The sequence below is a fragment of the Rhinopithecus bieti genome, unplaced genomic scaffold, assembly GCF_001698545.2.
Source record: "Rhinopithecus bieti isolate Rb0 unplaced genomic scaffold, ASM169854v2 scaffold_20892, whole genome shotgun sequence".
NCBI classification, from domain to species: Eukaryota; Metazoa; Chordata; class Mammalia; order Primates; family Cercopithecidae; genus Rhinopithecus; species Rhinopithecus bieti.
In genome coordinates, this window is record NW_016810602.1 from 2,236,096 (window position 1) to 2,262,920 (window position 26,825).

The following is a 26,825-nucleotide window of genomic DNA, read 5'->3' on the forward strand; positions in this document are numbered from 1 at the left end:
AGGTTTTTTTTTTTTTTTTTTTTTTTTTTTTTTGAGATGGAGTCTCACTGTGTCACCAGGTTAGAGTGCAGTGGTGCTATCTCGGCCCACTGCAACCTCTGCCTCCTGGATCCAAGCAATTCTTTTGCCTCAGCCTCCTGAGCACATGCCACCACGCCCAGCTAATTTTTATATTTTTAGTAGAGACAGGGTTTCGCCATGTTGGCCAGGATGGTCTTGAGCTCCTGACCTTGTGATCTGCCCACCTTGGCCTCAGATTACAGGCATGAGCCACCATCGCCTGGCTCTGCAGGCATTTTTTAAAGTATCTGTCATATGCCTAACACTGTGCCCTGAGTATTATTTTTTAAAGATGTGATTGCTCACAGAAAATTTGCTTTGTATTTTAGAAGTTCTTCCAGCTAGGCCAGGTGTGGTGGCTCACGCCTGTAATCCCAGCACTTTGGGAGGCCGAGGCGGGCGGATCATGAGGTCAGGAGATCAAGACCATCCTGGCTAATGCAGTGAAACCCTAGTAAATACAAAAAATTAGCCAGATGTGGTGGTGGGCACCTGTAATCCCAGCTACTTGGGAGGCTGAGGCAGGGGAATAGCTTGAACCCAGGAGGCAGAGGTTGCAGTGAGCTGAGATCGCACCACTGCACTCCAGCCTGGGTGACAGAGCCGAGATTCCATCTCAAAAAAAAAAAAGTTCTTCCAGCTAAAACCTTTATTTTTGACTACATCTCCACAAAATGGAGCCATACAGTTAGCCAGTATCCTAATAATATAGTGCAGTTTGCATAATGATTACCAAGCTTGAAACTGGAAATGTCATATGCACTTTCATCTGTGTATGAGGCAGATACTAAACAAACATTTTCCCCGTGAGTCAGCTTAAAATTTTTCCTTCTTTCGAAATCTTACACAGTTGTTTTCTGGAGAAAAATAGAGACTGTTTTAGTATTTGTTCTTATTAGCATATCATCAGAACTGAGCACAGTCTGCCTTTTAAGAAAATAAGAATTTTTTTATTTATAACTCTTGAGATTGTTAATTCTTGCTTTTCCTGATTTTCCATCTGTAAAGTGAGTGTAAGCAATACCTACCTCACAGGGGTGTTGTGAGGATTTACATTAAATGTGTTAAGTTCTCTTAGTATTATTGATTAAAACCAACCATATAAACGACATTTATTCTTTAGCTAGACCTATTTTTTTTTTTTTTTTTTTTTTTTTTTTTTTTTTTTTTTGAGACAGAGTGTTGCTCTGTCCCCCAGGCTGGAGTGCAGTGGCCGGATCTCAGCTCACTGCAAGCTCCGCCTCCCGGGTTTACGCCGTTCTCCTGCCTCAGCCTCCCGAGTAGCTGGGACTACAGGCCCCGCCACCGCCCCGGCTACTTCTTTTGTATTTTTTAGTAGAGACAGAGTTTCACCGTGTTAGCCAGGATGGTCTCAATCTCCTGACCTCGTGATCCGCCCGTCTCGGCCTCCCAAAGTGCTGGGATTACAGGCTTGAGCCACCGCGCCCGGCTTAGCTAGACCTATTAACTTTAGTATTTCAGCCTATAAATTCTAGAATGTTCTTAAAAGCGGTAATGTACTATCTAATATTCAATAACTAATTGACAGAACTCTTATTGTTATTTTTTACAAATAACTCTAGAAACAATACTGTTGCTAGAATTCCTGTTCTACTGTAATTTAATCATCACTGTTTCTTTTTAGCCTTCAGTAAGGAGGATATTAGTTCTTTGGCATTATTGGGAATAAAACTTCATCAATTTCAGCTTTATTGAACGTTCTCCCAAATATATTGTTTACACAAAGGAAAAGGAACAAAAACAATAAAGAAATACGTTTATTTGTTTTATTTTTTTTGAGATGGAGTCTCGCTCTGTTGCCCAGGCTGGAGTGCAGTGGTGCGATCTTGGTTCTGTGCAACCTCCACCTCCCAAGTTCAAGCGATTCTTCTGCCTCAGGCTCCCGAGTAGCTGGGACTATAGGCGCACGCCACCACTCCCAGCTAATTTTTGTATTTTTAGTGGAGACGGGGTTTCACCGTGTTGGCCAGGCTAGTTTTGAACTCCTGACCTTGTGATCCACCCACCTCAGCCTCCCGAAGTGCTGGGATTGCAGGTGTGAGCCACCAGGCCCAGCCCATTTTTATTTCTTTGATGTAGGTGATCTAAATAGTAGATGAGGACAGGAAATGGGTTGAAGGTAATAACATAGTATTATTAGAAAAGTCTTCACTGAAAACTGAAGGAAATACATATTAATCATGGAAAAACATAGTGTGAAAAATGTGTAATTTCATTAACGTTTGTGCAGGCACATTCTTGATGTTGTGAGTCAGATACTTGATAAATGTCCATTTTTTGTAGTAATTGATGTAAAAATGGGCCATGCGAAGAATTTTCATAATGTAATTTGTGTCTTTATATGTTTTGAACTACATATAGATCTGTGACAAATTATTAATTTTTAATTTCTTAAGAGTGAAGTCTGTAAATGATTATTCTCTGCTGTACTTCTGTGTTTGTATGGTTGGACATTTTGAAAACTGGTGAGATTACACAATCCCAAACCTGGATGTCTTAAATATAAGGAATTACAAACTGTGATTTTTGTCTTGAAGACCTGGAAGAATTCATTGTGTTTCAGTATGTATTTGTACTGCACTTGATTAATTAGTAAGTATTGCTCTGGTGCAATTGACATTAACTGGCATCAGCTCCTCTATTTTGTGCTAAATAAAGTCATTTAGTCAGAATGGATCAAATATAACCTTATACTTTAAAATAAACTTAGATTATAAAAACTTGTTCAATATAAAAGACCCACTGAAAAAATCTTCAAAGTACATGTAACATAGCAAATACAGGAGACCAAAATCAATAATACATTGTGTGGCTAAACTCATCCACCTAATGTACTATGAATTTGCTTTAGAAACATTCTTTTAGAAAGTTGTGTATCAGCCGGGCATGGTGGCTCATGCCTATAATCCCAGCACTTTGGAAGGCCAAGGCCCAGGAGTTCGAGAACAGCCTGGGCAATATAGTGAGACCTCATCTCTGCCAAAAATTTTGGCCACAGGCGGTGGCTCACGCCTGTAATCCCAGCACTTTGGGAGGCTGAGGCGGGTGGCTCACCGGAGGTCAGGAGTTCGAGACCAGCCTGGCCAACATGGCGAAACCCTGTCTCTACTAAAAATACAAAAATAAGCTGGGCTTGGTGGTGCGCGTCTGTAGTCCCAGCTGCTTGGGAGGCTGGGACAGGAGAATTATTTGAACCCGGGAGGTGGAGGTTGCAGTGAGCCAAGATCGTGCCATTGCACTCCAGCCTGGGCGACATAGTGAGACTCTGTCTCAAAAAAAAAAAAACAACAACAACAAAAAAAAACCAGGTGCAGTGGCTCACACCTGTAATCCTAGCACTTTGGGAGGCCAAGGCGGGCAGATCACAAGGTCAGGAGATTGACACCATCCTGGACAACATGGTGAAACCCCATCTCTAGTAAAATACAAAAAATTAGCTGGGTGTGGTGGCCCGTGCAGGTAGTCCCAGCTACTAGGGAGGCTGAGGCAGGAGAATTGCTTGAACCCAGGAGGCAGAAGTTGCAGTGAGCCAAGATTGTGCCACTGCACTCCACCTGGCAACAGAGCAAGACTCCGTCTCAAAAAAAAAAGAAGTTGTGTATCCTCTAGTTGGAATGGAAAAATGGAAACAATGAATTTCATTTATTTTATCAAGACAAATTAATATGACTTAATCAAAAGTTTATTAGCTCAGCTTGTAGAATGTGTTCTTATTTTACATCAGTGTTTGCCAAATGTTGTGTTCCTGGTGTTGAGGTAAGTAGTCTTTGTACTGGGTAACATTTTGGAGATGTGATGCAAAAATGCATTCGTGGGCCTAATTCTTACCAACCATAATCTGTGTTAATAGAAAATTGATGTCCTAATCAAATGCTTTCCAACTGCCGTCTCTGGAAAGAAAGGTAGTATCTCGTCATTTCCCAGAAGTTTCTTGTTTTGCTTCTTTTTTTTTTTTTTTGAGATGGATTCTCGCTCTGTTGCCTAGGCTGGAATGCAGTGGAGTGATCTCAGCTCACTGCAACCTCCGCATCCCAGGTTCAAGCTATTCTCCTGCCTCAGCCTCCTGAGTAGCTGAGATTACAGGTGCCTGCCACTACGCCTGGCTAATTTTTTGTATTTTTAGTAGAGACAGGGTTTCACCATGTTGGCCAGGCTGGTCTCGAACTCCTGACCTTGTGATTCGCCTGCCTCAGCATCCCAAAGTGCTGGGATTACAGGCATGAGCCACCATGCCCAGCTGCTGCTTTCTTCTCTATTTACAGTCTACTGTGTTGCCTTTTGCCCCCAGTAACATGATGCACAATAGTAGTTCTCAACCGAGGTATATTAGTCAGGATTCTCCAGAAAAAGAAAGAAACAACAGGTAGAACTAAGAGAGAGAAAGAGATTGATTTGTTACAAGGAATTGGTTCATGCAATATGGAGGCTGAGAAGTCCCAAGATCTGCAGTTGGCAGGCTGAGAGCCAGGGGAGTCAGTGATGTTCCAGTCTGAATTTGAAGACCTGAGAACCAGGAGAGCTTATGGCGCAAGTTCCAGTCCAAAAGCTGGCAGGCCTGAAACTCAAGAAGAGCTGATGTTTCCATTTGGGTCCAAAGGGAGGAAAAGACCAATAATTGCAGCTCAAGCAGTCAGGCCAGAGAAGGTCTCTTTTTTTATTCTATTCTGGCCTTCAACTGATTGAATGAGAGCCATGCACATCAGGGAGGGTGATCTTCTTTACTCAGTCTACTGATTCAGATTTTATCTCCCTCCAGAACACCCTCACAGACACACCCAGAATAATATTTGACTAACTATTGGGGCACCCCATGGCCCAGTCATTTGGACACAAAATTAACCATTACACAGGGCTATCCCCCCACCATAGAGACATTTGATGATGTGGAGACGTTTTTGGTTGTCACAGTTGGGTGGGCAGTGAGGGAGGCTGCTGCTGGCATCTAGTAGGTGGAGGCCAGGGATGCTGCTAAACATCTCAGTGCAGAGGACAGCCCCCCACAATAAAGAATATGTACCTCAAAATGTCATTAGAGCTGAGGTTGACCAACCCTTCTAAGACCTTAAAGTAAGTTTTGTGACAGTTGTCAGGAATAAAATAATACAAAGAAACCTAATTTGGGGGATTTCTATCCTAGTCATGTTTAGAGTAAGTATTGGAGTATGAGATGTGTTCAGAATTAAATTCTATTTGTATTATCCTTGATCCCAGCTTTTAAAAGATAATAATGTGATTATTAAAAGGAAAAAATGTGATTATTAAAATCAGAGATGTATTAATCAGCAAGACAGTTTTGAAACTATTCATATGTTTCAACTAAATAATTGTGTCTCCAAAGAGGTCTCTTCATGAAATTGAGGTTGTAGGTTATAATTTCTGTAAATTTTTAATCTGGCCAAAAGGTGGCACCAGTGTACCTTTAAAAAGTTCATTATACTTGAATTCAGCATTACTATTAATAGTAAATATTATTTAGGGCTTAGCTACTTTTGGATCATGCTTTATAGAGTCAAGACTAATGAGAATTTTCTTAAAATTTCATAAGGTACTGCAGTATCTTGACATCCTTCTCTAATCAAGATGCCTCTGATTTACATGTACATATCTCAGCAGATAACTCTTTAAAATATCACATTATTGTGATACATTGAGCATTTCTGAAGATTTTTCCAAGTCATTAACTGTGAGGCCTTGGAATTTGGGCTCTTCTAATCAGGCATCACATTCAGTTTTTGGTGTTCTGCCTGGTCAAGACATAGATTGAAGGACATTTGAGTAAATACACTCCCTTGCTTCTTTCTTGCCTTTTGTTCATTTTTTTGTACATCCACAATCTTTGAGGTAAGCCAGTATGTTACCTACTGAAATTTACTTTATTTTCCAACTATGGTTCAACAACTGACTTTCTTCTCTCATACTTTCCAACCCATTCCATTCTGAATAAGAGTTTTGTTTGTTTGTTTGTTTTAATTATACTTTAAGTTCTAGTGTACATGTGCACAACGTGCAGGTTTGTTACATATGTATACTTGTGCCATGTTGGTGTGCTGCACCCATCAACTCGTCAGCACCCATCAACTCGTCATTTACATCAGGTATAACTCCCAATGCAATCCCTCCACCCTCCCCCCAAGTTAAGAGTTTTCTTACCTTCAACTCTTCGTACCTTCCAATACTGAGTGAATACAATCTGCCTCCCCCTTCATTTCTGATTACAATATTATTCTCATCATCCTAGGACTTCGTACCTAATCACCAATTGCTTCTCCTAAGTTTATTTTATAGCTGATAAGCCAACTTGGAAAATGAACCCACTCTCCCTCAGATACATTCTCTTCCACTGTTTATACAAGTTTGAAACTTTTTTCATTGAAACAATTTGGTGATATTGTATCAAAATAATAAAGTGTTAAGCTACTGGAACACCATGGTGTCCTTTCATGTCAGATGCCTGAAGGAATTACAGAGAGATTCTCTGTACAACTGGTGTGTCCCTACTATCCTGGAAACAGGAGAGGCCTGTGCCAGGAGGGAGGCTGGAGAAGATGGCTCTCACCCACTGTGGTCGTCATCCCTTGTCTGGTCTGTGTTATTACCAAGTTTCAGGAGGTTCCCTGTCAGATTTTTGTGTATCCAGCAGGCCTTTGAGGAATGGGATCTTGTGCATTTAGCTCTGCCACATTTTTTCTGTAGTGGAAGCCATATGAAACTTAGTTCAGACCATATGCAGGTAATTAAAAACTTTTTTTGAACTGGCATTTATGAACTACCATATAGGGACGAAAACCTGAAGAACCTGGAGTGGTTCTGTAGAAAGTGAAGTCACACCGGTTACTTTTTGAAGGCGAAAATATATTTGCAAAGGCAAGGGGAGAGGTTTTACAATGCAGATCAAAGATTCGAGAGGAGTGAATCTCAACAATATTCCTAGCTGACCAGTTGTCATTTCCCAACATTGCTCTTTTTTCACATGTGTGCAGTCTGGTGGTGTGAGCTCAGTGGTTTCTGTCCTCTCTCTCACAGTATTTTAAAGTCTATGAGGAAAGACATACAAAGGAAAGATTCCTTTTTTTAAATCTTAAATATCTCCTATTTCACTATCAACATACCACAGTTTTGCTGCTCTCTCAAGCTGCTGGCTACACTCAGAGCCACTATGATGGCCATGCAGACAGTACACAACACAGTGCTAGGGGTGCCTCAATTGAATGAAGGCTTCTCCCAAAGTTGTGCTATGCCGATGATACAGCTGTGCATGACAGCCTTGCGTTTCTTTATCCTGGTTTAAACATTGGGTTTAAGAAGCCCTTATTTTGAATTTCTGCAGCAAGTAGCAGTTTTCACTGATAAAGTCAGGATTAAACTAAGACAAGTGGTATAGAAATCAGAATAAGATTTAAAATTACCCGTAGGTGACACAACTAATGTCTTGGTCAAAATTGGTAGAACTTGTATTAAAAGGACGGATTTTGCTGTATGTAAATTATACCTCAATGAGAAAAGATTCATACCACTCAGAAAATATAAGTCTTAGAGTTTGATGAACCCTAATGATTATCATTATTCACTGTTAATCCTTCAGGAAAAACACAACAGCCAGATGCTGAGGGTTTTTTAAAGAATTCTAAACAAATTCACCCTGAAATCAGGACAATTACTGATAAGGCCATTTAGGGTCCATTTGGATAAAAGATCAAAAACTCAGGTTGACTTTTTTTTACCTGAATTGAGTCGTGACCAATTGTTTTGGCATTTTCTGCATCTCAGCCATATAGAGTACAAGGCAGTTCTAAGTCATTCTGTCAGGAGGATAGAAATACTCTAGTTTTGTTTAAACAGAAGTGATATTCTAAAGTTCTTACGCTGCAAATGGCCATTCCATATGGAACCTTGGAATTGTAATTTATAGATATTTGATTAGCAGCAATGCATGCCTGAAGCTGCATTGTGATGGTGATTTCATCACAGATGTGGTACAGAAACCCACGTGTAGCCATACTAACCAGACCTTTCTGTGACCTAACAGCTTAGATGTCAGACTAGGGATTGGGGAATAAAAGGTTCGGTTACAAGTGTACAAATGACTGCATCTGCTTCGGTGTCACCTTGTGCTCCCTATTTCCCAGGAGTGCAGAAATGGAAGGCCTGGGTCCTAAGACCACAAGTACAGCTGTGAAAAGTGTGTAATCCTTCTCCCATAGTAGCACTGTCAGATCAAGGCCAAAAGTTCTTTTTGAGTTTCACCACAAAGCAAGTGGTGGGGAAAGTGCATCTAGTCTTGCTAATGTCCTGAAACTGGGGGACACTGCTCCCATTGTTATGATAGGGTGGAGTTTACAGAGACAATTTTAAGGCTGGGAGTTGCCCAGGCTCGGCGCCACACTGTCCTCTCCTCACCTAGGTTTCCCTGCACTGCTCATTGTGCCCACACCCAGTTTTGCAGAGGACTTTCTGTGAATGTGTAGTGTACAAACACGCATACTCTCTTTCCTAAGCTCAGGAACTTAACCTTCAGTAAGCTTAAGCTTTCAGAAAGGAAAAAAAGAAAGGTAGGTATTCACAAAAGGGCTGGGGACTCCAGATGTCAGCATTAAAGGTAGGTCTAAAAAGGGATTAACAGAATTGCCTGTGAGGACAAGTTTTGTGAAGTGTAGTGTATCTTTTTTTTTTTTTTAAACCAAGAAGATGAGATTTAATAAAACTTTTTTTTTGGCGACAGAGTCTCGCTTTGTCGCCCAGGCTGGAGTACAGTGGCATGATCTCGGCTCACTATAAGCCCCGCCTCCCGGGTTCATGCCATTCTCCTGCCTCAGCCTCCCGAGTAGCTGGGACTACAGGCACATGCTGCCATGCCCGGCTAATTTTTTGTATTTTCAGTAGAGACGGGGGTTTCACGGTGTTAGCCAGGATGGTCTCGATCTCCTGACCTCGTGATCCGCCCACCTCGGCCTCCCAAAGTGCTGGGATTACAGGCGTGAGCCACCGCGCCGAACCGTAAAACTTTTAAAAAGCCTGCAAAATGTGAAATATTAGCTACGCTATTACCGTGTTTGTACATTAAGAAGGCATTTTGCTTTGAAGCCAGGTTTAGTTTTACGACTTTTAAGGTGATAGTTTTAAATTGGTCCCAAGATTTGGAAAGTACAGTCCTTCCTAGAGCCTGATTGTTATCACTGGGCTGTGGTTACGAAAAGATAGGGTGTTAACATTACCAAAATGAAATCAGTGCCTTAGTAAATACAGAACTTTTTAAACACCCACCTTTAGTACGTACCATCTGAATAATTCTAGCATTTTCACATTGATTAGTCATTTGAAAAATCATAAAGATTATTAACAATTCATAGGTTAATGCAGAAAAGACAACTAATGAGTGTAGCAAGAGATGAAAACAGTGTGTTTTTGTCAAATTCACAAATGTCATCAAATTCAGAACTGCCCTTTTGGTTGAATTAGTTCAACGTTTTAGGTGTTTTTATTTCTCTTGCTGAAGGACTGTTTTAGGAGTGTTATTGTGAAATCTCTGTCCAATTTCCAATTAGCAGAGTAGAACTTTTGGTAGTGCAAACTCAGTAGTTCCATCAATGTGATCTTTGTAGTTTTAGGAAATGAACATAGTTTGCCCACAGTTCTTTTAAAAGATCTGAATAAACAAACATGAGTCAATATAACATTTATTTTGTATTAATAATCAGTACATAAATTAATTCAACTTGAAACGTTTTTTCTACAGAGTATTATTTAATATTATCATCTGATCCACAGTAATTTAGTACTAATTTTAATGAGAAAAAATTGAAACTTTTACTTTCATAATAGTTCATAATAGCTCATCCACTTAACATTTTTACAAAGAACTACTATAAATATGTAACACTATGCAGGCTTTTTTCTACACCTAGTCACAAATCAAAAAATGAGCATACTGTTTATTTAAAAATGGAACACTTTCAAACTGCTGCTGTATTCAGATCACCACCTTCCCCACACCAAAATGAATTGCTCTCTCTGTGTACTCCCGTCTATGGCACTCATGTTGCAGCATTATCCATGGCTCTTTGCCTTAACCCCAACCCAGTTTCTGTTGTCACTGCTCCCTAGGTTGAGCTCTTGGAGAGCAGGGAGCCTGTCCCCCTTATCAAATAGTGTTAGGTATGAATTATGCCTAATACGTGTGTTGAATTAAATTTAATTTAATTAGGACACCTGCATTTTATGTAGCTTCCTTCTAATTTTTGTAACTAAGGAGCATTACAAATTTTCTTTTCAAAAATGTACCATAAAATATACCATGGATTGAAATTTTGAATTATGTATAAGAGACTTCATGTTACCCAATAAAACATCATAGGAATTTGAACCTAAATAACTCTAAATCCTAAATGAGGATTTTTTTTTTTTTATGCAGAAATGGCAGGCAGAAAAATCAAATCCTGCTGTATTGAGTATCAGATGAAATTAGAAAGTTGACTACATATTTCAATAAAGTTGACATTAAAAGGATCTTTTCAAACAATGGGATTCTAAAGCCTGACAATTATTTTTAAAATTCTGTTGTAAACCTCTAAAAACATTCTTAACTATAAAAAATAAGGCAACTTGAAGTTAGAAATTTATGGATGAAGTTAATGCTGGACTGCATACAGAAGCCAATTTGGTGCCCTCATGATCCATATCTTTAATGCCTTTAGCAAGCCTGTTCACACATACTGGTGAAATAACAATCTCTCGGAAGTAAATAAAAGAGATTCTAAGACGCCACTAAATAGTAGACCAAGTAAGATCATCACAAACTTCATGCTGTCAAACACATTACCTTGAAGGAAAATTATGCAGACAGCTTTTCTGAAGAACTCCATTTTGTGCCACATGCTTATTATTCTTTGAGGTGGAGGAGGTGGCAGGGAACATAATTTCTGTTTGAAAGTTCTTTTGTTTTCTGCTACCTTTACTTCGGGTACTATTTTTATATCCTATAAAGTGCTTTGAAAAAATGTTAAGTGAATAGTGCTACATAAAATAGAGCAGAATTTTCACCTTCTCTGGGTTGTAAGAAGCAAAGTGAATAATACTTGACTCTTAAAAGAGGAATGATAATATGCTGAAAAAGTTAACAAGTATCCAATAATCCCCGTCCCCAACCCCCAGCCTTGTAAAATTCTGGGTTCAAAGAGAAACTTAATTTTGGCTAATAAATAAACATTCATTAAAAGCAGAATTTATACCACAGCAAATGTAAATGAAAATTCATGTGGTGTTCCTAATAATTATTTTAATGTCATTAAATGGACATGAACCAGAACCTATTTATATTCACTTAATGTTTGCATATAAGGTCAAATTGCTTAAATACTATTACAAGAAAAATATTTTATGACTTTGAAGCCATCTGATTTCTGCATATTTCTGTAACAATAAAACAATTTGAATCACCTTAGAATTCACTGTAATAGGATTTGGCTATGTAGCACATATAATCTGATTGAGACCAATTAATTTCTGAATTCCTTTTTCTAACTGAAATCGTACTTAATTCAACAGCTATTCTCAATAGAAAAACAGAAACCACTTAAGAATGAATGCAAGTAAAATATACATCTCATCATAAAACAATCAATACATTCTAACCAAAATATATATTAAACCACAGTGAAAAAAGTAAAACCTAGCATTAGATAAAATTTTACTTTCTTAACCAAAAAATTCAATACACATATTTACCATTTATCTGTTTCTTTTAAAATCCCCCAAAATATTTTCAATAACGGTAAGTGCTATACTTTTTGCTTGTTCATGAGATTACTAAACATTTACAATGCAAGTGTATTGGCTTGGAGGCATCCTTGCAGTAAATGAGGACAGGATTCTTCAGTACACTGTAAAATGCACCAACCTTATCAGGTTTTTAAAATTGTTCACTTTTAAATATGATAATTGGTAGCTGTCCAAGTCCATTAGCACCATATATAGTGAGTTAAATAGTGTTTTCAGAGAAGATGACTTCGTCTTTTTTTTTTTTTATGTTTGAAAGTTGTACAATTAAAATAAATTGACTTCTTGGGTCATGTGTTTTGAATGATACACTTTTCATCTTGCTAAATTGAAGGATTTTCCCCCCCAAGATTATAAGCGTGAAGGTAGGAAAATCTGGGGGAAATATTTTTGCACTTCAGCAAATAATCTTGCTAATAATATCCATGATTTGGTTCAATTTCAAAGTCAGATTAGTTTCTTTTGATAGAGGTCTCAATATGTATTTACAGAAAGAAACGAAGCTGATTCTGTAGGACAAAGTAGCAAATACTTTCTATATGCAATCCATACACAATGCAAGAATTCACCCAGATCATTTAAAATCATCTAATTTGCATTCTTTCCTCCACGTGGAGCTCTTGAACAAATACCTTACATCTCATACTTCATCTTTATTACTTCATCTGTTTCAGGTAGTAACACAATCACTCAATTTACACAATGGGGGAATATACACTTTGAATCCTAACCTGTGAGGTAGGGAAGTGCATTGTGGTATTATGGCCATTTCACACAAGGAAAGATTGAAATAGGATTACTTTTTCAAAAAATATGGCAATCATTGATGAGATCAGATGCTTCCCTTTCAATATGTAAATAAAAATGCAAATAAGCCCTTCTCATTTTTGTAAAGTATATCTGGATTGAAAATAGTGATGAAGGCCGGGTGCAGTGGCTCACGACTGTAATCCCAGCACTTTGGGAGGCCGAGGCGGGAGGATCACGAGGTCAGGAGATTGAGACCATCCTGGCTAACACGGTGAAACCCCGTCTCTACTAAAAATACAAAAAATTAGCCGAGTGTGGTAGTAGGCGCCTGTAGTCCCAGCTACTTGGGAGGCTGAGGCAGAATGTCATCAACCCAGAAGGTGGAGCTTGCAGTGAGTCGAGATCACGCCACTGCACTCCAGCCTGGGTGACAGAGCAAGACGCCGTCTCAAAAAAAGAAAAGAAAAGAAAATAGTGATGAAAAAGTTAATTTTCAATATCCATGTAAAATGCTTTTTACTGGTTTCTCTCAACACACAGACAGGAAGTAATACTGACATTTAAATTATAATGTGCTTTAACTTTTCACTTTCTATTCACCCACATTCATGGCTCATTTTTGGCCAAAAATAATATTTGCACTAGATTATTAGGATTTTCCAGGACAATTACTACCAGCCTGGCTTTGAATCTACTCTCCCCTCTTTGGAGAGAGGTTGATGAATATGGCTCTTAAAGAAGTAATTCTGCAAGATGAATCCTATATTATCTGTGATAATTTACTTGGGAATTTTCCCTTCTTCTGGATGAAGAATAATATTCCCCTTGTTTTGTTTTTGCTGTTTCATTTTTTAACTTTTCACAGATAAATCCATGCAGAAATGGATATATACAGATCTGTTGAGGCAGAAAGAAGAGAAGGAAAAACCCACTCCTTGTTTCTACACTCTTGCACTTAGTAGCAATTTGCCTGATTGAAGGATTTGTGAATGGTTCTCCTTTTTTTGTTTTTTCTTTTTTGAGATGGAGTCTGCTCTGGTGCCCAGACTGGAGTGCAGTGGTGCAATGTTGGCTCACTGCAACCTCCACCTTTTGGGTTCAAGCAATTCTTCTGCCTCAGCCTCCCAAGTAGCTGGGATTACAGGCGCGTGCCACCACGCCCGGCGAATTTTTGTATTTTCAGTAGAGACAGGGTTTCACCACATTGGCCAGGCTGGTCTCAAACTCCTGATCTTAGCTGATCCACCCTCCTTGGCCTCCAAAGTTCTGGGATTATAGATGTGAGCCACCGCACCTGGCCAAATAGCTCTTATAAGGGACTTAAGACTAGAAAACCACTCATGTTTAATTTCAATATGCGTATTCTGCACACTGTCTGCTGAAATTGGGAAAATGCAATGTATTTTTTGAGTTAAGCCTACTGCTTAGGAATGTAACAATTACAAATCACATTCACAAAAGTAGCTCACCTTATTCACCATTTTAAACAACATATATATGCACTGTAAAAAATAAGTTTTTAAAAACTCAATGTGATGTTAGCCTATACACAGCTGAATTATCAAAAGGAAACCAGACTTTGTTATATCAGAGGTCATTAAAAAGCTTATGGCATACCATAAGGGCTCAATAAATACATCTTCCTCCCCCAAAGCACTCCAATCTCCATATGCCGTTTTAGCAACTCCCTGTATGTTATGTCACTTTATACTGCAATCTGTGCTGACTTCCTCCAATCCAGAAGTGACTGCATTTCAGTGGTAGAGTTTTATAAACTTGACTTAATCTTTAGCACTTCTGCGCTGGAATTGTACCTTTTAAGTTCTAGAGATGATAAATCTCTCATTTGTTACTGAGTAAGAAATGCCACAAATGTATAAAAGAATTCTTCATTAAGCTTGTTTTTTCTGCCATGACTCTGGAGAGTAAGTCACTGTAGAAGATTGTTTATTTTATTATCATCAGAGGCCATTTCATTAACCAGCTGTTCTATTGACAACTGAATAGCATTCCTGACGAGAGAAGAGGCTGTTTCAATTAAGAGTGTTTCATATTGTTCTGAAGTTCTATCCTCAAAACCATTATCATTAGCAAAAACCCCTACTTGCTCATTTTCAGTTGAAATTAAGAATTGCTTAGGGACATTTTTTGATTTCTTAACGTCAAATTCACTGATTTCAGTGTCTGTAATAATAATAGCAATTGGCTCTATTCGTTTGCTTTCTTCTAATTTGGATTTCTCTTCAGTGATCCCATTTTCTTTAAAATCTGATTCTTGGCTCAATTCAGTATCTTTTGGCTTAGTTTCTTCAGCTACAATCTCTCTACTTTCATAGTCTTTCCCATTTGGTGCACTTTTTAGGATATTGTTACTGGCTTCTTCCACAATTTGTTGAGCTGGGATTGCAGGTAAAGGTGGAACATCAGAAAGTACTGTTTGCTGATGGTCTGTTTCTGAAGTTTCAAGTGGGCCTGCTTGCTGAGGTTGAACATCTTGTTTTTCCTTGACCGTTTCAATTTCTTCAAGGATTAGAGTTCCCGTTTGAATAGCAGAATGCCCGTCATCTAATCCAAGTTCTACTGAAATCACTTTCTCTCCAGAAGTTATGCTATTGCTCACATTTGATTCACAGACTTCATCACCATCTTTCCGTGAGATGCCTTCACTTAGATCCTGGGTTGACTTAGCCTTTGTTGCCTGATCATTTGATGGGGTCTGAGTTTGTATATCCAAAATTTCAGCTTCTTCCTGGACTTTGATGCTGCAGTCTGAGTCTTCTATAATTTTGGAATGATTACTCCTTTTTGGCCCTCTTGGGAATTTTATGCAGGGAATCTTAAGTCTAGATTTTGCCTTTTTCTTAGAAAGATCAACATCCTCAGCGTTTATTGCAGGTTGCACTTCAGCCTCCAATGGCTTTTGCTGCTTTGAAGACTCTGACCTTTTCCTGCGTGTTACAAGACGTTTGAGTGAGGCCCAGGCCCCCCGTGGGGGCTCTGGCTGATCAGAAGCTCCTGCTTCTTGGGGACACTTCCTTGCCACATCAGCAGCTTCAGAGCCAACTTTGGGCTTCCATGCTTTGGCTGCTTTCTTTCTTCTCTTGAAGCAAAGCATGGATGCCTTTTCCTTCTGTCTTTCAGCCCCAGGACTACCTTCTGCTGATCTCTTCTCATCCTTGTTTTCTACATGAATTTCTGAAACTGTGGTTTCCATTTTTACACTGTACTCTTATTCTCTAGAAAACTATATTCTCTCTTCCTTAGCAGACTTTTGTGACAAAAAGATGGGCAAAAATGTCACACTAGGTAAAATTTCGTCCAGCCATATTCATACCTTTCATCTTACTCCATACAGTTGTTTCAGGTGATTTCTCTAGTATAGAAATGCCCAGTTTCTCTATTGCTTGTAATTTCTCTCTTTAATTTCTTGATGAAAGCCCTTTCTTGAATAAATTTTTGCTTTATTTAAAGATCAACCTGATGAGAGAAAAGAAAGTGGTATTTTATTTCACTATGAGCCTATTATTTTCTATGGAGACTATTTCAGCTGAATGTATAAGATTCTACCAAGCATATTTTCCATATAATAATGAAATGACTGGAGAATAAACGTTGGGGTTTACTTTGGCCCTGTTAAAGAGTTCAATGTGATTCTATTGTTTTATCCTCTTTGTTGAAACTTCATTTTGGATTACCCTGCAAGTCTGATATTATTAGTTCTTTAGTTGTGTTGTCTGTGTGAATTGCTTATGACTCTAAAGTGCAAATTAAGCAAACAACAGGAAGAACAAAAAATGAAGTACAGGATGAAAAACAAGCTAATGTATTTTTTCTCACACTCAATAAATAATTTTAAAGCTGCAAAGGACTTTAGAGATTATTTGAGATTACTCAAATCCAGCCAGATGACGAAACTGAACTCCAGAGGGGAGCAATTGTCTTGTTAAACGCCATGCAGCTAGATAAGGTCATAGCCAGAGTTAGAACTAGAGACTTTGACTCCCTAGTTTTTCCATTATAACATAAGGTTTCTGTTCTAAAAATGTTATGTTCCATCAAGGAAGTGCTACTTTTCATACATATTCTTAGGAAAATTTAGCATTACTGTCATTTCCCACTCTTAAATTAGTTGTATAATTTTGACATTTTCATTTAAGTACTGTATTTGCTGTATCACATGTTTCCACCATAATCTGCACATAGTTGGAGGTCAGTAAGAGTAATAATAGCTGACATTTATTGAGCAATTCTTGGGTATTAGGCAGTGCACACACTTTTACATACATCTCTAATCCTCACCACAATATTACAAAGATGGTGGTATCACCATCTACAGATGAAGCAATTTGGCTGAGATTAGGGCAGAGCTGTTAACAGCTCAGATGAAACACAAGATTGCTTGTTGCTTAAAGCTTGTGTTCTGAAACTGGGCTTTAAGAGTTTCATCAGAAAATGAATTGTTTGGAGATACTAATCTGCAGTATATTCATTAGTAAAAAAATTTAAAATTTAATTAATGGTCATTTAATCATAAGGCACTTATCAACTCATAATTGAACCAAGAGTAGTCTGAGTTCTTGTTATTTGAAAACCAAGCTTTTGAAATTCTTTATATTTTGTTTTTTTGGTTCAGGAACGAATTTAACAGCCAAAAATAAGTTGACAAACTATGCAATTGGCAAACTGTTAGATAATACAAAGGTGTATTGAAAATTTAATCCTCAGAATGGTATGATGGCACCAAAGAATGGAAATGGGAGGTGATTATCTAATAAAGATCCTATGAATTTTAGTGGGTGGATGCCCTAAAATAAGCAAAGGGACTCATTCTTTATATTGTTTTTATGTAAATCCTTCACTGAAGTTTCATCTGGGTAACCCATAATTTTATGAACTGTAGAAAGAACTAGAACCCTGAAAATCAGTTTATGATCTAAGTAAATATTCTCTTAGGTTGGGTGTTTCATACTGTATGCCTCTAACAGAAAGATAAAGTCATTCTAGAACAATGACGGAACTAAAATATGAACATTTGACAGTGTTTCTCCTCACATTTATGTTTCAGTGAGCACTAGAACCTCAGCTGATAACTCTGTTTAAATCTTCTCACCTCTTTTGAGTTTTCAGCACCTGAGCACTTTTGTTAAGCAGACGCTGTATTACCACCTAATAGAAATATTGAAATGAGTTCAGGAGTGTATCATTTGAAACTAACCTGGATTGCGCAAAGACAATGGTTTGAGAAGCTCACTTGAATGTGTCTCACACACTAGAAATAAAACGAATGCTCAAACAGAAACTTAACTGAAGAGGAAAATAATGCAGTCTGTAGACATTAAAACTTTGCAGAATGTCAGACTGCAAATTATTCGCTCTTAACCAGCAAGGGTAGCTTTATCGCCTCAGGAAATCTTAAAGTCCCTGTGCTCATTTCCTGATAGAATTTCAAGTCTCATGTCACAGAAAACACTCCCTTTCCTTTTTCCCTTGAGCAGCAAAGAACATCCACTACCCGAGGAAAGCAATGCATCTTTCCCAGCACCAGATATGGACCACGAAGCTTCCTCCTGGAGGAAGGAATCTCGAATTCTGGCTTGACGCCCCTTATGGCAGGAGACAGAGCGCAGGATAAACTACTCAAAAAGGAAAATGCCGGGGGCGTGGAACAGATAACCCAGCTTCAAGCTGTCTGCAGAATTATAATGTAATGGCCAGAAACCCAAAATCACATTTACCAAAGAGGGATAAAGAAGGAAAAAAGCCACCGGCAACCCATGCTTCTAAGACAAGCTGTAACGCGAAGGTGATAGGTGGGCAGACCTGATGAGGGTCGTCCTGGCCGCGGATTTCTGCGGACAAGCGACCTCCCGCGTTCTTACTCCCAGCACCTCAGGGGGCTCACATTCCCCATGGCCAGTGGGCACCTCTTGCCCACTCCGCGGTCCGCTGACCGGACACTGCCCCCGACCCTCCTCTCCAGCAGGCTCCCCGCCCTGCCATTACTCACCTAGAGCGTCGGGGTCCTTGGCCAACACTGCTCCCAAGGTGGCGGCGCGCTCGCGGGGCCCGGCGCCCAGGCCTCCAGGGAGCCGCGGTCGCAACCGGAGCAAGGCGCCCTCTGCAGAGCCAGCCGCCGGGTGCGCCCCCTCCCCACCGCGCGGGGACAGACAGCCCGCAGCGCCAATGCGAGCGGAGCGGAGCCCGAGCGGGCGGGCAGGGCGGGCGACGCGGGAGGCGGGGGCGCACGACGCGGGACCCACCTGCCAGCGCAGCCTGCCTGCCGCGGGGAGGCCCACCATGCTCCGCCGGGCGCAATCCGCCGCGACACTCAGCGGCGAGCGGGCGCGAGAGAGAGGAGCCCAGCTGAAGGCTTGGGCGGGGTGGGGGGCGGAGGAGGCGGGGGCGGGCGCAGGGCAATGAACCCGCGTTTCGAGACGCTAAATGGTGGAGGTCCGGTTTCAAATTATAGACAGTCTGTTACACATGTCCCTCTCCTCCCCCTCAGAATATTTAAAGACAAGGCAGACATCGCATTTTAAAAGCAGGATTCAAAACTGTGTATAGAATAGCGAGGTCATTTTTGTTTGAAGCGAAAATTACATATATAAATGGAAACAGAAAGAAACCCGACTTTCTCAGGAGCGACTTGAGTATAAGATCATTGTAGGCCGGACGCGGTGGCTCAAGCCTGTAATCTCAGCACTTTGGGAGGCCGAGACGGGCGGATCAAGAGGTCAGGAGATTGAGACCATCCTGGCTAACACGGTGAAACTCCGTCTCTACTAAAAAATACAAAAAAAGTAGCCGGGGGCGGTGGCGGGCGCCTGTAGTCCCAGCTACTCGGGAGGCTGAGGCAGGAGAATGGCGTAAACCCGGGAGGCGGAGCTTGCAGTGAGCTGAGATCTGGCCACTGCACTCCAGCCTGGGCGACAGAGCGAGACTCCGTCTCAAAAAAAAAAAAAAAAAAAAAAAAAAAAAAAAAAAAAATCATCGTGGCTCATCGCCAAACAGGCTCTCAGACCTTTGGCTCCCAGTGGGAAGCAGGTGGAGGTGATTCGTGCAGAACTTTGGCCTGCAGGAGCAGCTAGCTGCATCTCTATGCGGACAGGGCGAGAAAGGCACAGGAACCCAGCTCCATCCATCTTATATCTTACATAGCTCCAAAAGTAAGTTGAGGTAGCTTACAAGTTACCCATGATTCCCTTCAGGACATTCCCTATGAGGGCATTCCTGGGAGCTCCAGCTGTAAAATCTAGTAGGATCCATCACAATCCCAGCCTCCTCCTCAGGCCCCCACAGCAAAGCATCCAGATGAAGAACCTGGTAAGGTGGAGTGAGGAACTACTGAAAAGCAGCCGCGTTCATCTCCTTTCTTCAACAGGATCACGATCTTAGGGAGTGTAAATGTCAGGTGTCCATTTTTGTATGTTTTTCTGGAAATGTTTTATATTTGTAAGATTCCGTAGTTTCCACATAGGCTTATCAAGGAAAGAACTCTTGGGACACAAAAGCAAAGCCAAATATAAACTGTCAAGATCTTAAATTTACAGATAAAAGAGGCAAGAGTTGTAAAACAGGAAAATCCACAAGCATCCAGTTTAGTTGTAATTAAGAATTCAGGGCTGGGTGCAGTGGCTCACACCTGTAATCCCGGCACTTTGGGAAGCCAAGGCAGGAGGATGGCTTGAGTCCAAGAGTTTGAGACCAGCCTTGGTAACATAGGGAGACAAAAAAATTTTTAAAATTAGCTGGGCATGGTGGTGCACATATGGTCCCAGTTACTCAGGAGCTCAGGAGGCTGAGACAGGAGGATCACTTGGGCCCAGAAGGTCAAGGCTGCTGTAAGCCACTATTTCACCACTGCACGCCAGCCTGGGCAACAAAGTGAGACCGTCTCAAAAGAAAAAAAAAAAAATTCAGTCAGCCTTCTTCACTCAGCAAACACGTCTATGGAAATGGTCTTCGTATCTCTCTATGGGTTGCTAGCCCTACTTGTTGCCAGTGTTGAACTTTAAGCCAAAAGAAATACATTATACTCATAAGCAATTGAGAACTATTCTTTACTGAGATCCAAGGTATCTCAAAACTAGCAGTCCTGGGAGTTTGCAAGAGTTTCAGGCAAAAAATATGAGCTTATTTAAGTGAAGACAGGGTAGTATAGCTGTCTTATTTTTATTTTTATTTGAGACAGGGTCTTGCTCTGTTGCCCAGGCTGGAGTGCAGTGGTGTAATCCCTGGCTCAAGCAATCCTCCCACCTCAGCCTCCCATGCAGCTGGGACCACAGGTATGCGACCAAATGCCCAGGTTCTTTTTTTCCTTTGTAGAGATAGGGGTCTCCCTATGTTGCCCAGGCTGGTCTTGAACTCCTGAGCTCAAGCAATTCTCCTGCCTTGATCTCCTGAAGTGCTAAGATTACAAGTGTGAGCCACTATGCCCGGCCTTCACTTGCCTTTCTTTTAAACAAAATTAGTAAAAGGGAACTGAAAGGCAGTTTGAGGTAAGAGGTGAATTTATTTAGTATTTAAAGGGCAAATTCAGACAGACTTCCTTAGTATATTACAAACAAGTCATCCCTGACCTCCACCAACACACATACACACACAGAGTCACTCACACATAGTATAGTACTATAACATAGTGCACCATGGTTTTTCTTTAGGATATGACTAGAACTCAATGCTATATCTGTGTGTGTGTGTGTTTAATGTATCCAGTACCTCATGCATGAAAGAAACCTGTCATTCCTGAATTCAGGTAAGTGACAATGAAGGCTGTTTAAGCTATTACCCATATCATTGTCTACTACCCCATTAGTAGCTTTTCATTATATAACAGGAAATAGGCTATAAATATATTTCTCCAATCTGATGAGAAATTATCCAGACTATAACTTATCATGTTAATATCACCAGATACAGTGTGCCAGTAAAATAGCTTACATATTTATCTGAGCAATACTCTACTGATCTTACCATTTCTCCTATCTTGATCTCTGCCTACCCACTGCCTGGGCCTATAGCTACCAAACATGACTTATAACTCCTTGTTAATAGCTCTTACATTTCAGAGGCCTTCTGTACGTAAGCCCTTCAGGCCGGGCGCGGTGGCTCAAGCCTGTAATCCCAGCACTTTGGGAGGCCGAGACGGGCGGATCACGAGGTCAGGAGATCGAGACCATCCTGGCTAACACGGTGAAACCCCGTCTCTACTAAAAGACAAAAAACTAGCGGGGCGAGGTGGCGGCGCCTGTAGTCCCAGCTACTCGGGAGGCTGAGGCAGGAGAATGGCGTGAACCCGGGAGGCGGAGCTTGCAGTGAGCTGAGATCTGGCCACTGCACTCCAGCCTGGGCGGCAGAGCGAGACTCCGTCTCAAAAAAAAAAAAAAAAAGTAAGCCCTTCAACCCCGTTCCCTGGGACACTATTGAATGAACCTGAGGCTCCAAGTCTCTGGTGGTTTCATCTGTTCCTGGGCACCATGAGGGTTGCACAGAGTCAACACAAACTCAGTAGTAATACTGTTGCAATCTGTTTAATGTGGCAGCACATAAATGCTATCTCTTTTGAATTAAGACTGTATGTACATCTTCAATGCACAGAAACAGCCTCTGAAGTGAGATCACAGAATGTACAATTTGTTTATCAGTAATGTTACTAACATGGGGAAGGAAAGCATTAGCAGCCCAGAGAAGAGAAAGGGACGGGAAAGCCACTCTCTGGAGGGACTCTTAGCACCAAGGTAAAGGCACTAGACCTTCTCTGCCAGCACATGCTAATAGTTACCCCAAGCACGAATGCTTCTATAGGTCTTTTTTATTTTGACAGAGGGTCTTGCTTTGTTGTGCAGGCTGGAGTGCAATGGCTCAGTCATAGCTCACTGTGGCCTCCAACTCCTGGGCTCAAGCAAACCTCTCACATCAGTCTCCCAAGCAGCTAGGACTACAAGCGTGCACCACACACTCAGCTGAATTTTGGGGTTTTGTTTTTTGTAGAGATGGGGTCTGACTTGTCCAGGTTAGTCTTGAACTCCTGGGCTCAAGTGATCCTCCTGCCTCAGCAGCCTGGACAAGACAGTGAGACCCCATCTCTACAAAAAACAAAACTCCAAAACTCAGCTGAGTGTGGTGGGATTACAGGTGTGAGCCACCATGCCCAGCCCCTACCAGTATTGAGGATTTAAACCCACGTAGTTTTTGGCAATATAAGAAAACCTAAATCCTTTAAGATGATCTTTAAGTAACCATATCTAACAAGACTGCATCCTTCCCTTGTCTGTAAAATTAATACCCAGCAAATCCCATTCCAGGTGAAGTTTCATAGGACATTTAAGAAATGTACTAGAAAGCAGTCGGGCACAGGGGTTCACACCTGTAATCCCAGCACTTTGGGAGGCCAAGGTGGGAGGATCACTTGAGGCCAGGAGTTTGAGACCAGCCTGGCCAACATGGCAAAACCCCATCTCTACTGAAAATACAAAAAGTTAGCCAGGCATGGTGGTGCGAACCTGTAATCCCAGCTACTTGGGAGGCTGAGGCGGGAGAATCGCTTGAACCTAGGAGGCAGAGGTTGTAGTGAGCCGAGATCACGCCACTACACTCCAGCCTGGGCAACAAAGCACAACTCTTGTCACCCCCGGCAGAAAAAAAAAGTACCAGAAGCAACAACTGTGCAAACAGGGCCTGGATGATGCTTTGCAACGGGAACTGACAAGTGCTTACAATGTGCCAGGCCCTGTACAAAGCATCTTAGATGATGTGTTTGAGTAATTCCAGAACCACCCTCACGAGGTAGGTACCAACAGTGCTCCTATTTCCATGGTGAGGATGTGAAGGCAGGGAGGTGGGTGAGGCTCTACGCCATAGAGCTGGGGCTCTGCATTGTGACCCCTTTGCCATATGCCTCTCAAGGCACTGCTTCATTTCTGTGGACTGTAAAATTGACTGTATTACAACATTGATGTGGACCTAGGGAATTAAAAATAATAAAACCAAGGTCACTGGGAAAAATACTGCTCTGCCAACATCAGCAGGGTTTAGCACTGGCACCAGTGAGATGCAGCATCCTCTGGAAGGATCCAGTGGAGGAAGACAGAGGGGAAAAGGGAAGGAAACAAATGGGAGAGGAAGAACAGAGATAGAAGATAAAGAACAAGAAGAGAAGGAAAAAATATTTTCTTTTTTTTTTTTAAACAGAGTCTAGCTCTGTCTCCCAGGCTGGAGTGTAGCAGCATGATCCTAGTTCACTACAGCCTCTGACTCCTGGGTTCAAGCAATTCTCGTGCCTCAGCCTCCCAAGTAGCTGGGATTATAGGTGTCTGCCACCACACCCAGCTAATTTTTTGTATTTTTGGTAGGGACAGGGTTTTACCATGTTGGTCAAGCTGGTCTTAAACTCTGGACCTCAAGTGATCCGCCCACCTAGGCCTCCCAAAGTGCTAGGATTATGGGCATGAGCCACCACCACGCCCAGCCAGAAGAGGAGGAAAAAGATATTAGGTTGGTGCAAAAGTAATTGTGGTTTTTACCAACCTAATGTTTTAGGAAAAAGAAAGTCTGGGTCAGGCATGGCGGCTCATGCCTACAATCCCAGCTACTTGGGAGGCTGAGGCAGGAGAATCGCTTGAACCCAGGAGATGGAGATTGCAGTAAGCCGAGATCGCGCCACTGTACTCCAGCCTGGATGACAGAGACACTGTCTCAAAAAAAAAAAAGAAAAGAAAAAAAGAAAAAAAAAAAAGGAAGTCTGTAGGGAAGGGTAGAGCCCAGGCATTTAGAAGAAACTCAATGAATACTTGCTGCACCAACAGAGGCGAGGCTCACCTAAGGCTCGTGCTGTATGACCATCCTTCTTGAGAACTCTAAACATAGAGAGTGCTAAAGCTGTGACAGAAATGGGAATTCCAAGGAAGTTCAGGCAAAAACTTGTATAAGCAATACTTCCTCAGGGTAGAAAAACAAACTTCAACAACATAGAAAGGTATAAGATAAAAAGGTAAGTCATCAGCTTCCAACCCGACCCTCTCAGGAGGTCCCCTGAATTATGTGTCCTCTCAGAAATACATAAGCATGCATACGTTTCCCTCTAAACACAACAGTATCATAAAAGGCACACTGCAACTTGCATCTTCAGCCCAAGGGTCTACCTGACAAATGAGCTCACAAAGGATGGCAGAGACCTGTGGCACAGTCTGTTAAGGCTGTAATTCATATTGCAACACCAAGATGGCAAAATTATTTCCTTTTATTCTGTGGAACATCACTAAAGTAAATAGACATGTGCATAATTTATGTTAATTTATACATGATGAGAATTAAGGCTGAAAATGACTTCCGGGGAAACTCCTACTATTAGTTTCTGGGCAGGGGCTGACTTCTCTTGGCTTCCTTATACTTCCTAACTCCTAGTGGGCCTGAATAGACACTGGCCAGACTTTCAAAGTAGCTTCTTGAAGATGGATGAGGATCTGGAAAGAAAAACAAACAAGAAATAAATGTTTTCTCTAAGCACTGAAATGTTTCCTGTTCCTTCCATACTGCACCATTACCCACTCACATTGCCAAAGTTGTTAACATTTACATGCTTTCCCGCCACCAGCTCTTCTAGGACATGTCCATAAATGGACTTGAATAGTGTTCTAGCATCAAACTACAGTTTGCTTCTACTTGTACCTTAACTTTCTCAAATAATGCAAGAGCTTTTGTTTTGTACTATGACCATTTGATATCCTTGTCTTTTCTAGCTTTTTCTAGTCTTTCTCAGGTGCTTCCCCAACCTGTTTCACACTGGATTTGTAACTCTAGGTCATTTGCATGCTTGTCAGAATGCCCCTTCACTAATGTCCAAATGAGGCTTCAGTTTCCCAAAACTCATGTCTTCCTTTTTTCTTGGTTAATTCCTCATTTTGCTAAGTACATTGCTAAATAACTTCTTAGGAAGAGATGTGGGGCGGCAAACCCTTGCATGTCTGAAAACATCCAGATAGATTCAGTCAGGTGTGAGCACATGTTGAAGGTCATCTTCCCTGTGACCTTACAGGACACTCCTCCATTGCCTAAAAGCTTCTTATTACCAATAAGACGGGTGTTAAGTCTAGTTCTCATTTTTTTCATAGGCAAGCCACTTTTTTATTCTCTGGAGAAAGATGTTAGGATTTTCACGTTTGACATTTTTGAAATTTCAACAGGACGTGTCTAAGAATATAAGTGCACACTGCAGCTTGCTTCTTCAGCCCCAAGGACCTGCCTAAGGAGAGACACATCCTGTTGAAATTTCAAAAATATCAAACAATGCAACGTCACTCACTGCAGTCGGTACTCAGGGCCCTTTCACCTAAGGCCCTAAGAACTTCCAGATTGGTCCTATTTCCTTCTATTTTCTATTATACTTCCTAAGACATTGACTAACTCTTGCCTTCTAACTCCCTATTCAGAGTATATAGACCGTCAGCTGTTCCTGACCTGCAATGTGTCATCAACTCTGAACCCCAAGCCTCCTGGGGCTTCAGCAGAGGGAGTCTAATGCCTCCTGTAGTTTCCTCTGTAGTTTATTAGACAGCAGTTTTCTCTCCTACACTGTCAACCTGTGACAAGCCATGCTGCGCTTCTTCCAAAAATGTGTTGAAATATAAATATTTCAACTCATTGGTTATTGCCAACTCTCATTCCTATCCCCTCTCCCCTCAGGGAAGTCTGAAAAGAAATGTTTTGAAAGCATTAGAATGTGAATTTTTATAGCGTCAGTTTGAGCTCTATAATTCATAAATAAGCTACATAAGGAAAAAAGCAAAATTCTTACCCAGTAACAACTTACCTGTTTAGAATAATCCATTCACCTGTTGTGTTTCAGGGTCCAAATCAATATCATAAAAACAGGGCCGGGTGGGGAGTCCAGGCATTGTGCTCATCTAGGATGTAAAAAAGCATTACAAATAAACTAAAGCTGGGCACAGTGGCTCACACCTGTAATACCAGGCTGAGGTGGGAGGATCACTTGAGGCCAGGAGTTCTAAACCACCTTGGGCAACATGGTGAGATCCCCACCTCTACAGAAAATAAAAAATTAGCTGGGTATGATGGCATGTGCCTGTAGTTCCAGCTACTTGGGATGCTAAGGCAGGAGGATTGCTTGAGGCTAGGAGATTGAGGCCACAGTAAGCCATGATCATCCCATTGCCTGGGTGACAGAGTGAGGCCATGTCTAAAATAAACGTAAAGTTATCTTTACT

At 41.1% G+C, this 26,825-nt stretch overlaps 2 protein-coding genes across 3 annotated transcripts in view; both read right to left on the bottom strand.

Moving 5' to 3' along the window:
• Positions 1-9,739: 9,739 nt before the first annotated feature.
• AKAP5 (A-kinase anchoring protein 5) lies at positions 9,740-18,762 on the bottom strand. The gene is made up of 2 exons (XM_017892418.1): positions 18,611-18,762; positions 9,740-16,080 (listed from the first exon to the last, which is right to left on the bottom strand). The coding sequence occupies exon 2, from the start codon at positions 15,815-15,817 to the stop codon at positions 14,534-14,536; it is 1,284 nt and encodes a 427-aa protein (XP_017747907.1). The 5' UTR covers positions 15,818-16,080; positions 18,611-18,762; the 3' UTR covers positions 9,740-14,533.
• Positions 18,763-24,821: 6,059 nt separating this feature from the next.
• The window catches only part of MTHFD1 (methylenetetrahydrofolate dehydrogenase, cyclohydrolase and formyltetrahydrofolate synthetase 1), a 78,421-nt gene continuing 76,417 nt past the window's right edge, over positions 24,822-26,825 (bottom strand). For both annotated transcript variants that reach the window (XM_017892403.1, XM_017892404.1), the window contains 2 exons: positions 26,411-26,504; positions 24,822-25,064 (listed from right to left, as the gene is read on the bottom strand). In XM_017892403.1, the coding sequence (XP_017747892.1) occupies positions 26,415-26,504 (90 nt within the window). In that variant the 3' untranslated portion in view covers positions 24,822-25,064; positions 26,411-26,414. The remainder of the gene's footprint in view (positions 25,065-26,410; positions 26,505-26,825) is intronic.

Coding starts and splice junctions, on each gene's coding strand:
- AKAP5 (XM_017892418.1), bottom strand. CDS start 15,817: ATGGAAACCACAGTTTCAGAAATTCATGTAGAAAACAAGGATGAGAAG.